This window comes from Chamaea fasciata, unplaced genomic scaffold, assembly GCF_029207755.1.
Source record: "Chamaea fasciata isolate MVZ Bird 193981 ecotype frontalis unplaced genomic scaffold, bChaFas1.0.hap1 SCAF_5, whole genome shotgun sequence".
NCBI lineage: Eukaryota > Metazoa > Chordata > Aves > Passeriformes > Sylviidae > Chamaea > Chamaea fasciata.
The window spans coordinates 19751742-19763432 of NW_027094090.1; the positions used below are offsets into that span (position 1 = coordinate 19751742).

General features: G+C 42.9%; 1 protein-coding gene across 1 annotated transcript in view; it reads right to left on the reverse strand.

The window, feature by feature from the left end:
* The window catches only part of MAPK12 (mitogen-activated protein kinase 12), a 33579-nt gene extending 30368 nt beyond the window's left edge, over nucleotides 1-3211 (reverse strand). The window contains exons 1-2 of the mRNA XM_066182970.1: nucleotides 3070-3211; nucleotides 2218-2347 (exon numbers count right to left, since the gene is read on the reverse strand). Coding sequence (XP_066039067.1) covers nucleotides 2218-2347; nucleotides 3070-3185 — 246 coding nt within the window. The 5' untranslated portion in view covers nucleotides 3186-3211. The remainder of the gene's footprint in view (nucleotides 1-2217; nucleotides 2348-3069) is intronic.
* Between the last annotated feature and the right edge of the window lie 8480 nt (nucleotides 3212-11691).

Below are 11691 nucleotides of genomic sequence, written 5' to 3' on the forward strand. Positions count from 1 at the left end.
GGTAAGAAGGGTAAATTGGATACAATTTCAACTATCAAATAAACAGAAGAAAGGCTTTCCTGTGAGGGTGGTGAGACTCTGGAACAGGTTGCCCAGAGAAGTTGTGAATGCCCCATCCCTGGAAGCGTTCAAGGTCAGGTTTGATGGGGTTCTGAGCAACCTGGTTTAGTGAAAGATGTTCCTGCCCACAGCAGAAGGGTTGGACCTAGATGATCTTTCATATCCCTTTCAATGCAAACCATTCTGTGGTTCTGTTTCCATGAAATATGCAAAAAGAACCTTTGTGACAGAATGGTCGCTGGTCAAAGGGGTTGGGCTGAAAATCATGATGAGGAGCAATACTGCCATTCTGGTTTAATTTTGGATGGGTGGAGCAGCTAAGGGAGTACCCTTGAGATCAGCTCAGGAACTGAAAATCCTAAAAGGCATTGCTGCTGCTTCTAATTCGCCATGGCCAACACGATTGACAAAAAGGACGTGAGGCTGGGATAGCAGACAGGAAGTGTCTTGATGGCTGTACTGTCATGTCAATCTCACCACAGATGGGTGGATTCAGTTTCTCCCTCCAATCCCTGCAGGATCATTTATTCAGTCTTTGTTCTCTAATGAGTAGATACCATAATTCATGTTACAACTTTTCCTTAGTACAAAGATCTCTTCTTTCTGTCACCCACACTGTTTCCTAAGATGGTAAATCATTCCCTTCCTTCATATATATTGATTTGTAACTTGTAGAGATTATGCTCAGGTTCCCCAGTGAGCATTTTCTTCTGGACTCGTTAATTACCAACTGATCCCACAGTGGAGCTCTAGAGTATTATTCTGAAGGGCATACACTGCATAAAACCTGCTAGGAGTGGAAAATGCTACCCAACAGATTATTCTGGGAAATGGAAGAAAAATAATCTCAAAATTCTGGACACAGTTAGGAGCTTGGCAACTGCACAGGCTGCTCGGCTCCCAAATGTTCAGTAAAAAAACGCTGAGAGTATTAAAGCCCATACACAGAAGTTTCCTGCAAACATTAACTCTTAAACATATGCAGCAGTGGTTATGAGGCAGTTACTTTGAAGTAATCAGACTATCAGTAATCAGTAATCTAAAAGATTTAGATTAACACAAGCAGATAGCTTCTTAAGCTTACAAAAAGCTCTTTTCCTTTCTGGACTGTCAGAAAAACTCACAAATTGTTCCTCAAAAGAACCTAGTTGGTAGTCACAATCTTGTTATTATAATATTAAATGGCAATGACTAGTTATTGTTATTACCACTTTCTCTCATGCTTGCTTTTGATCTCTCAGCTTTTTGTGAACACCCTCTGAATGAAAGTATGCTCTAATCTTCCACATCAACTAATATTTTAAACAATGTTCTTATGCATCATTTTAACAACTCCCTCCAAACTACAAGGTTTTTTTATCCCATATGCATTCTTCATGAATAGCACTTAAAACTACTACTGTGACCCTCCAAGCCCACCCTGGGACTCTTCTCACTTAGAATCAATGCTTTGACTCCATAAAAACTGTTTCTGCACAAATTCCTTTTTTATTTTTTTCCTAAGCCCCTAAGCAGTACTGGGACCATGAATCTTTCTCTCTATCACACTTTCAACACTTCTTTCTACAGCTGTTCTTCTTTCATGTTGCATGGCAATTATGTGCAATTCTATTACCTATTCTCTGCTTCACAGTAAAGCAATTTGTTTAGTCATTTGTGGACTTTTCCTGTTTCCCATTAATATCAGCCTGAAAGGTTCAAATCCTTCATGAATGATAAAAAGCAGAAAAATACTAACCCCTCCCCAGAGATATGCATGTGTGCATCTTCATGCAAGCTCAGAGGAATTAAAAAAAAAAAAAAAAAAAGATGCTGGCACCTGAGACCCACAGATGTGTGCTCAGTATTCTGCAACTCACAGGAACATAGTAATGGAGACTGTAGTTTCTGGTCTTTAATCCCTCTCACTAGCACTGAGCAAAATGCACTGTGGTCCCAACCTTCCCCACCCAATCTTTCCTACATGGAAATTAAGTGGTACTTCCCACAGGATATTCTAGTTTGTGTGAACTGATGTTTGTAGGACAGGCAGACAAAAAAACAGGCTGAAAGATTCCAGAATTCCATTCCGCTACACATCTGCCTTATCTAAATCTACGTATTTCCCTTGATTTAGAGTGCCTAAGCTGTTATTTTTGAGCTAACGACCCAACTCACGTTTTCATGCTTCATGTGTTTCAGGAGACGCAGCTCTCGGTAAGCTCGTTTGGCAAAGAGTTCAGACTGAAACGGGCGGTACAATTTCTTAATGGCCACTTTGGTACCACTTCTTCCATCGACGGCTGAGCTTTAAGTGAAAACCAAGAGTTTGGTGAGCAAGGACGGAAGCAAGTCTGCAAACCCCAGCAAACCAGCGGCCGCATCCTGCCCCACGCTGCCGGGCTCTCGGGCAGCCGCCGGTGCCATGGGGGGAGACCATCTCCCCAAAGCATCTCTGCCAGCAGCCATCTCATTTCCATCGTTTAAAAGCGTGCCAGGCTCTGTGATGAAATGGATACAACTATCAAAAGCTTTAAAGAGGAACATCTGCGGAGTGGGAAAAAAAATCCCCAAACCCCAAAAATAAGACAAAAAAATCCCACAAAACGCCCAAACCCACCACCAACGCAGAGCCAAACCAAGGGGCCCGCTCCAAGGCTACAACACCCCGGGCTTCAGGGACGCTGCCGCTCCGGGGTGCCGCGGGCAGCGCTCCCAGGGCAGGGCTGGGGCAGCGCTGGGGCAGGGCCGGGGCAGCGCCCCCGGGGCTCTGCTCGCTCCACGGACCGGACAGGCGCGGGTCGGCTCCCCCGGCGGAGCAGCCCGGCCCGGGGCGGCCAGGTGAACAGCGGGGCCGCCCCTCTGCCCCCGCGGGGCCGGAGGCACCGGGCGGAGCCAGCCCGGGTCCGCAAAACAACCGGGAAAAGTTGGCAGGGAGCAACACGACAGAGAGCCGGGCCCGGCAGCATCCCCCGGGCCGGGACAGAGGCCGCCGCCCGCCCCCGGGCTGCCCCCCGCCGCCCCGCTCACCACACGGCTCCGTAGGCGCCGGACCCCACCGGCTGCAGGTCCCGGTAGCGGTCTCGCACTTCCCAGAGGGTCTTGGTGATCTCCTGCCGGTAGAAGCCATTCTTGGGGGAGGACATGGCGCTGCCGACCCCCGTCGGCACGGCGCCGACAAAGAGCTCGGGTGGGGAAGCGGGAGCGGCCAGCGCCGCCGAGCCGGGCTGCGCCGAGGGGCTGGGCCTGAGCCAGCGGCGCCGCCCGCGCCCGCCCCGCGCAGCCCCGCCGGCAGCACCGCCCGCCGCCTCGGCTCAGCCCCGGGGACCGGCACCGGCACCGGCGCCGGCATCGGCAGCGGCCCGGCAGCGCGCTGCCTCCCCTCCAGCCCGGGCGCCTGGGGCCGCGCTCCGCCGAGGCGCGGAGGGCGCGGTGTCCCGGCGGCGGCGGAGCGTGCCCGGACAGGGAGGCAGGTGCCCAGGCTCTCGCTGTCCGGGCGAGTCCTTGCGGTGCGGACCAAACCCCTCCTCGCCGTCTCTTCCCCGCCACGGTGCGACCCTGGCGCGGGGCCCGTTTTGCGTTTGTGCTCAGGTTCCGGTGAGGTGCCGCCGGCTGCTGCATCAAAGTGTTCAGGAGTACGAGAGGCTGCAGCTGGTAAAGCTGGGAGTCCAAAAGTGAGCTTTTGTATGGCCTCTGCCGTGAGACGAACAACTGAGGGGTCCCCACATCATCCCAGGGTCAGACCACAAGTTACAACAATATTTCATATGGTTAAATAAAATCTACCAATCACTTGGTTTAGGTGCTCAGAGCAAGTGGTCCTGTGCATGGCTGAAGTGAGCTGGAATGTGCAGGGGGGAAACCACTGAATAACCGAATCAATATGATTCCAACAGAAGCCGTTTATTGTTTACATTTCATGCCAGATATAGATTCTAGGTCTACTGTCCATGTGGGCATGCATTTCTGGGCTGGCTAAGCTGCTACTTCATGAGGCAGGCACACATCTTTCAGGACATTCAACTGGTCCATCCTCACGTGCTTCCCCTATCTAGGGTTTACATTTTTTGCAGACATATTCTCAGGCTCTCTTCTGATTTTTGATCCTGTTTCCTCAGTAACCTTGATGAATTCCTGAGATCTCTAACAGCAAAACTGCAGGTGGTTTGACGATATTACTCAAAACCAGTTTGGCTGGTGCATCAGAATGGCCTCTTATACAGATACATTGCTACAGGAATGGAACTGTGCAGCAGTAGCTTGAAATTATTGCAGTGCTGAAGTGCGGACAAGAACAACCTTCTCAGTAGCTCTGTAATAAATAGGTCTGGGCCAGCAACACGTGTAAGGCAAAGACCTGGTTTAAAATATGTTTTATGTGTTCTCTTGTGAATATAATTAAAATTCTTGTCCTTCAGGGTCTGGTAAAGCCTTTGTTTTGTTTGACTTCACCCCTGAGCAATGTTGCGGAGGTTAGATAATTCAGATTTGCTGTCACTAGAGTTCAATTTGTGGTTTAGCTCTAAAGGAGCAATCTGGACAAGTTTCACAGATCCCAGTGCCATTTTAGTAGTCGCCAGGAGCCCAGCCCTTTTCATGCCTGGCTCTGAAATATGGAAGAGTCGCCCTGCCTTTCCTTCTGCCGGGGAACAGGAAGAACACAACCTTCCAGCCACCAGCCCTGTGTTCCAGTGCTGCTCCTTGCTGACCTGTTTGAATCTCTGGTTTAGTGAGAATGGAGAGCAACCTTCTGACATTTAGCAGTTAACACGAGGCTTGTAAGAAGCGTTAGATCAATGGTAGATGCTTAGTTTTAAAAACTCACTGCCCCAGGAAATTATTTTTTAATTTCTGGCATCCCTTCTATGGTGTTTGCCATTCAGATGTTGGCTGGTGTGATAAGTGATATAAGGTGAAAGATAGAGCAGCTTCCTCTTGTTTTAAACTGGTCCATTAGTTAAATTACTTTTAATGACCATTATATATGTTTCTAATACAGAGAGGATTAGTTCTGCTTGTCATCCCTCACTTACTTTTCCTTTATCCAGTTGTGACAAAGTGATACTTTTTTACTGCTTGCTTTTTATCAAGGCAGAAATTAGATGATTTTGATACAGTAGATAAAAGTTCTAACTTAGCATCGCTTAGACAAGGTCACTCTTGTGCAGAAGCTGAAAATATTAAAGAGCAACTTTAAAAAACATTTTAAATTGATAAAGTTATCCACTGCTGCTTTTCCCATGTTTTTCCTTTGAGTAAGTATTTAGGCATCGTTTGCTACAAATGAATGAAGTAGCCATGTAGGTCAAATATAAGACCAACTTTCTCCACCAGGTCACACCTACAGGAGGTGAACTGGAAAACTTACTGAAAAGACTAGGAAATCAGCACTGTCATAACAGGGGAAGCTTTGTTGAATAAACCATTCAAAATGTGGATGAAGGGAATGAGGCAAGAAACTTGGGTCTATTCACAGCTGGTGGATCTTACAGCAGTGTCACAAACTGCATGAGTCTCTGCATCCTGCTAGGCTCAGCTGGATACATGGTGATGTGTTTTCCCAGATAGGTTGTTGCAAGGGGGCAATTAGATGCTACAGCCATCTCTTATTCTGTGCCAAGCAATGTGTGCTTGACAGGATAGATTTGAAAAAAGAATGTTATCAGATGTTTCTGCTTCTGGCATATGTTTATTGTAAAGTTAATAGAAAAAAAGAGATCTTTTTCAGACATCATTAACAAAAAATAATAAATGCATTAATGGTGCAAAAATTGCACTTTTCTAATCCTCATCCCATAAAGGGAAGATTTAAGAGGTTTCAGAATGTGGTGGTTTTGTTTTTTTTTTTAAGAGCCAACTTTTGATGTGCTGGATGGTTGCCATCAGCTGCATAGCATATGAGGTAGATGGGATAGGTACAGTACCCTTTCTAATCTCTCTGGGAACTGAGAGCTCAATTTCCCTCCAGCCTGGAGGTGAAGATTTGGTGCTGGAGCAGAAGCTCTATAAGCAAGCAGTGAGAAATCTAACCATGTTTTCCTAAGAAATCCTACATGTATGAAGTCTGGTGAGAGAGTTTCATGGCAAAGCTGCTCACCACAAACTGTCCCTTGGAAATGACAAAATGGCACAGCCCTGTTTATCAGGAACTGAACTGTGGGTGAGCTGCTGGGCCCTGGGTGCAGGAGTGCATCAATGTGAGCAGGGAGAGGGGACTGACACCTGATCTCCAGTCCAGGCACTGAAAATGTGCAGGAAAGATCATACAAAGTCCTTTGAAAAATCAAAACCTTCTGCCTGTTTATATCTGTTTTTCATATGATCATTTTATTCTTGATTTGCCAATTCACATATGAATAATTTGGCTGTGTAAAACATACCTTCAATGTCAATAAACAGAAAATCTTGCTGAATTGTCAAAAGCTGATTCCTAGAACATTATTATTTTTAACAAGCTTCCTATATCCCCACCTTCAAAAAATATTCTGTGCTTGTCTACTTAAACCTGTTGCTGCGGAGGAAGTAAGTTCATTCTATTTATCACAACAAGAAACAAAGCTTAAAAAATAGTCATTAGAAAAATCCAATTTTTAACCAGAAAATACTCTTGTGCTATTTTTTCCCCACTCTTCCCCACTGGAGTCACTGCCAACTATTTTGCAACTTTTCTGATTTTGTCTCTGCCCCATGAGCAGGGTGTTTCAGTTCCAGTTTCTGTGACATGTAGCCCTCCTGGGGGCTTCGCCATGTTGCAATGTCACTCAGCAATCAGCAGAAAGGAATAAATAGGCATCACCTAAGTGCTTTTTTATTTTAAAAAATAGTTTAAACTATGCATTTCATTTTTGCAAGAGGTCAAGTGAGAACTTACTATGTACTACCCCATTATCCCTGCTTGCTGGAGGTTGGTGGAGGAAGAGAGGTCAGTTGTAGAGAGCAGTTGACACCTAAATCAACTACTTTTAACACTGTCCTAACTTCTTCTCCTCAGAATCCACCAAAAGGTCCTCTCCTACAATAGACTGAAGGAGTTTAATTTTTAATCTATCACAGATTGTTGCAGTATGAGATGCTATAGTCTACAGAGCAAAAAAACCCAACAAACTCAAGAGTTTCCCAACTTCAATGCAAAAATCATATGAAAAGAGCATTAGTGGATATCACTGATGGATGGCTTTACTCATTTGTCACTGCATATCTCCTGTTTAAACCACTCAAACCATCATGGCATTCTTATCCTCATCTTACACATCCTTCTCAATGCTGTCTTAGTTTTCTTTGTTTCCACCTCAACCTAACGAGACAGCTGGGCAGGAAAGGAGTACTCTACGTAATTTTTGCACGGAATGTAATTTAACTATGGGTTCTTGATTTGAGCAATCAGGCTCTAATATAAAATAGGCATAAGATTATTTGAGTGCTAATCTGCAGGATATTATTTTATTTTATAAGGAACAAAGTATTGCTCAGTGGAAGCTGCCAGTTATGGCAGATTTAGTGTATAGATGTCTCAGTTCTGCCACTGTGATTCAGTATTTCTACTGCATTCAGTATTACTTGTGATCAAATTGGAACCTAAAAGGACTGGCTAAAACCTCTGTGCTATGGTACACATCTTAATTTGTGACAATAATTGTAGCTGGGGGACTGTGGGAGTGCAAAATGAAGCATTTGTATGTCTGCAAGATTGAAGCCTAATTGAAGAGTTTCGCTTATTATGTAGAAATTTCTGGTCTAATGGATTAAGTGTCAGATTGGTTGGAAGATCGGTGTTCACATAGAAAGCTCACAATATATTCCCTCCTTGTAGTAAAAAACTCAGACCCTTTTAGGAGTATCAGTTCAATATTTTATCTTACAGCAGAAAGAAGGGCAGTGGCACCAACACTAATGTAGCTTTCTAAATCTCTTGATACTAGTGCCTTAAAACCCCTTACCCAGACTCATAAATTAATGACACTTGGTACTCTCACTTGTCAAGTGTGCTGATTTTCTAAGGCCCAGTGTTTGCATCCATAAACACAAGCAGCAGTAGCAGCAACGTGTGAGAAAAAAGCAGCTGCTTTTAAAGCAAATGGAAGTGTTGCTGATAATTCCTTCCTAAGGAGACTGATCTTGTTGAGGTTGAATCCCTTTCTGCTGCTAACAAAAGACATGGTTTACCCAATTTACAATGCAATTCTCTTTTCATGAGAGCTAAATCTTTACCACTGCTCATCTGTCAGGGATTCTTGCTTCAAATGAGTAATTTACAGGTGTAGTAAAAGATACTTAAATAATATGTGCTGGCAGCTCCATACGATAATTTTTGGACAGATTCATTTTTGACCAGGTCCCAAGAGTGTGGAAAGTGGAGGTCTGTTTCCTTGTTATGATCCAGGAGCACATGTGACAGGAAGAAAGGAAGGAAGTAACCTTTGTACTGACTGCTTCCCACCTCTGTCAAAGTTTCTTTTGCTGCCAACATTTTGTCCTTGAAAGGGTTGTTCCCCTCCTGACCCTTAGGGTGAGCTCGCTGTCGGATCCTGCAGCACACTGACCCTCCCCTCTTGCTTTCGCCAGGTGTACCATACCAAAAAGACACCAAGACCATGACCTGGAACTCTGCAACAATGCTGTCTAAATAATGACTCTTGACCTGTTGATAACGATGTATTTATTTTCATGCACCAGTACTGAATTTTTCCTATTTTTCTTTTCCACTCTATAATTTTTTGAACTTATTAGTAACCCTGCTATTTCAGACTCATGTAGCCACTTTGTATCTTCAGAGTATGGCACATGATATCCTCTGAAACAGTGCTTTTCCTCTAAACCATTAAAGTTTTTTTTATTCCTGTCTGTTTTGGCTGTGTTGTATCAATTTCCTGTTGGTGGGTTTCAGTGCTGATGAGGTAAAGAGCTTAAAAAAGATACAGATTCTAAAAGTATAGTGTATACTTAGGCATGTCAAAAGAAAGAGATGCATGCAAAAGATTTTCCTTTTGCAAGACCTTTTGCTGCCCGTGATGATAAAATTACTAGACTTGGGGCTGCACTAACCCTGATTATAGAGTGAGATAATAAATACTCGAAGTGATTTCAATTCACTAGGTGAACGGATAACAAGCTCTTGTGACTGAAAGCTGAAATTAGATAAATTCAGATTAAAAGTAAATTGCTAACAACGTCAGTAATTGACCAGAGAAAGCCCTTGGACAGCTGTGTTCTCCCCAGTGGAAGCCTGAGCTGCCTCCTCCATGAGCAAAGGCCAGCCATGCTCCTCTGAGCTTCCCCTCTATGCTTTGCAGGTGGCCAGGGATGAAAGTACCCTGATTTAGTGTGGGCTAAACCTACACTGCTCACCTCAAGCATACATGCAACATACATGGCACCTACAAAGGCACGACTGTGCTACAGAAAGAAAGAGTGCTGTCAGGAAAAGATTAAACCCCCACTGTTTAAGCAGGCACCACTACAAGGTTTGCAAATAACATTTGTGCCATGAAATCAATGCCTTCATTGAAGACATTTTTAACAAATACATTTTTATAAAAGCTTTACATTTACTTACTCTTTAAAATTTACTTTTAAGCCATCTGCCTCACCAAGCCTGACAAAGCCCTCACTCCTCTATATTTACCTCCATCTGCCTGTTTGAGTTGGTCAATAAATGTTTTCTTCCATCTGTGTTCAAATGATAAGCATTGTTAGTGCTAAGCCTTCCACCTTTCTGTCCCATTGGGGTACTGGCTTTCCATTTACTCTGTCCTGCTGCTGTAAACTGATAAAGTTATCAAATTGTAGTCTCATGTTGGATTGCCACAAGGGAGCTGGTTGCCTACCTTAGAAAAGTACTTTAATTATAGGTTTTTGAGGTCTAAGTAATTGCCTTTATTTTCCACATCTAGGAAAAAGATGTCTGTCTCCTCCCTACTGTTTTTCTTGACATTAAAATGAGATGATTTACAGGTTTGGATGGTAATTCATTAGAAAGGGCTGAGCTATTGTTGCCCATTACTGTCACGTTTGATTAGTTTAAATGTGGCTATGACCATATTCTTCCTACATAATTTATCTCCTGGAAAAAAAAAATTGCATCTCTCAATGTCAAAGAAAATATTCAGAGGAATATTCAGAGTTGCCAGAAGAACAGATTTTGGAAGCAACATAAAACTTTCTTTCTACCTCAAGTGGCAGAGCTATAGCAATGAGTTTTATGCTACCTTTGAAGCATTTGACAATGGCCACTCTCAGAGCCAGAAAACCAGATTTAAAAAATGAAGGGACAAACCCCATAAAAATTAATTCTTGTCAGACACAAAAAATTCTTGTGAAATCTCTTTACTTCATCCTTGCCCTTCCAACTGAAATGGAGCTGCCAAACAGGCTTGTAAGCTCAATATCAGATTGCAGAAAAAATAAAGCACTAAGCTACTTTTAATTGGCAAACAAACAAATTTTAAAAAAATGTTTCAGATATGACTGAGTCAGTATTTTTATTATGTAGTCAGACAAATAGTTTAAAGATTTGGAACTTTTTCATCTATTTTAGTCAGCATGAAATTCAGTCATTGCATGATCATCACAGGCCTCATCCAGCTTCACAGGAAGCCAAAGTAATGATGGCTGACAGCACTTCAGCAGAGTCACAAGAAATCCATGCAGGCATTTACTTTCAGATTAACATGCCCTGGGGAAAGTTGAATACAAGTGGCTGCATTTCACTGGATGCAAGTATTGGATAACTGGTCAACATTACGGAAACAGTCTATCACTTAGTCCACAAATTAGAAGCTTATTTTCTAGATGGAATGCCTATTTCTATTTCTGAAAAAAAAATCAAAGTTCTTGGACTTGATTTTTTGTTTTTAAATCTGTTTATTAAGAAAAAGCCTTTCTTTTTACATATAAAAGATACAGAGGAAAGTCAATGTAGTAGAATCCATTATCTTATATAACTGCTATACAATTGAATATTAATGACAAAAGTTTCAGAAAACCTAAATATTATAAAAAGCCACCTCCAAAATAAGACTCTGACAGAGCAAGAACAAGACACAAATTAAACATTAAACAGCTGCGAATCACGAAGGTGTAGAAAGACACAGCCAATACAAGAGGCCTTGTGCCAAAAGGATGTCCCTGTTACAGTATTATGCATGCTATGTTCCTCCCATATACAATGTAATGGAGGAATCAGATAAATTTAAATCTTTAAAAAATCTCAGTATCTGATGTATCCTGCAATTTTTTATTTAATTTTCCAACTTTTCAGAGTCAGAAAACCTTTATAATTTTGCTTAAAAAGAAACTCCAGTGAGAATGTGTCAAATTCTTGAATCTCCTTGTTTTGTCATATCTTCCAATGGCAATTATTAGATTACTTTCCCAAGGATTTTGTGAAAGAAAGTAAGACAGTGTAGAATATTTAATTCAAAGCTGTGAACTGAACTGAGCACTCCTGCAGTGCCATCTGTGACAGCCTTTGCTGAAACTTGCAGAAGTCTACAGTGCTCTGCTGCAGTACCTTCAAGGCACCTTCCTGTAAACCCAGGCAAATTCACCAACAGACCAGCAATGGCATGGTGAGGAATACCATTTGTCTCACAAAAGGGTATTGTGCAGATTGAAAAATACATGTGGAAAATAATGAGAACAGACGCTTGAATG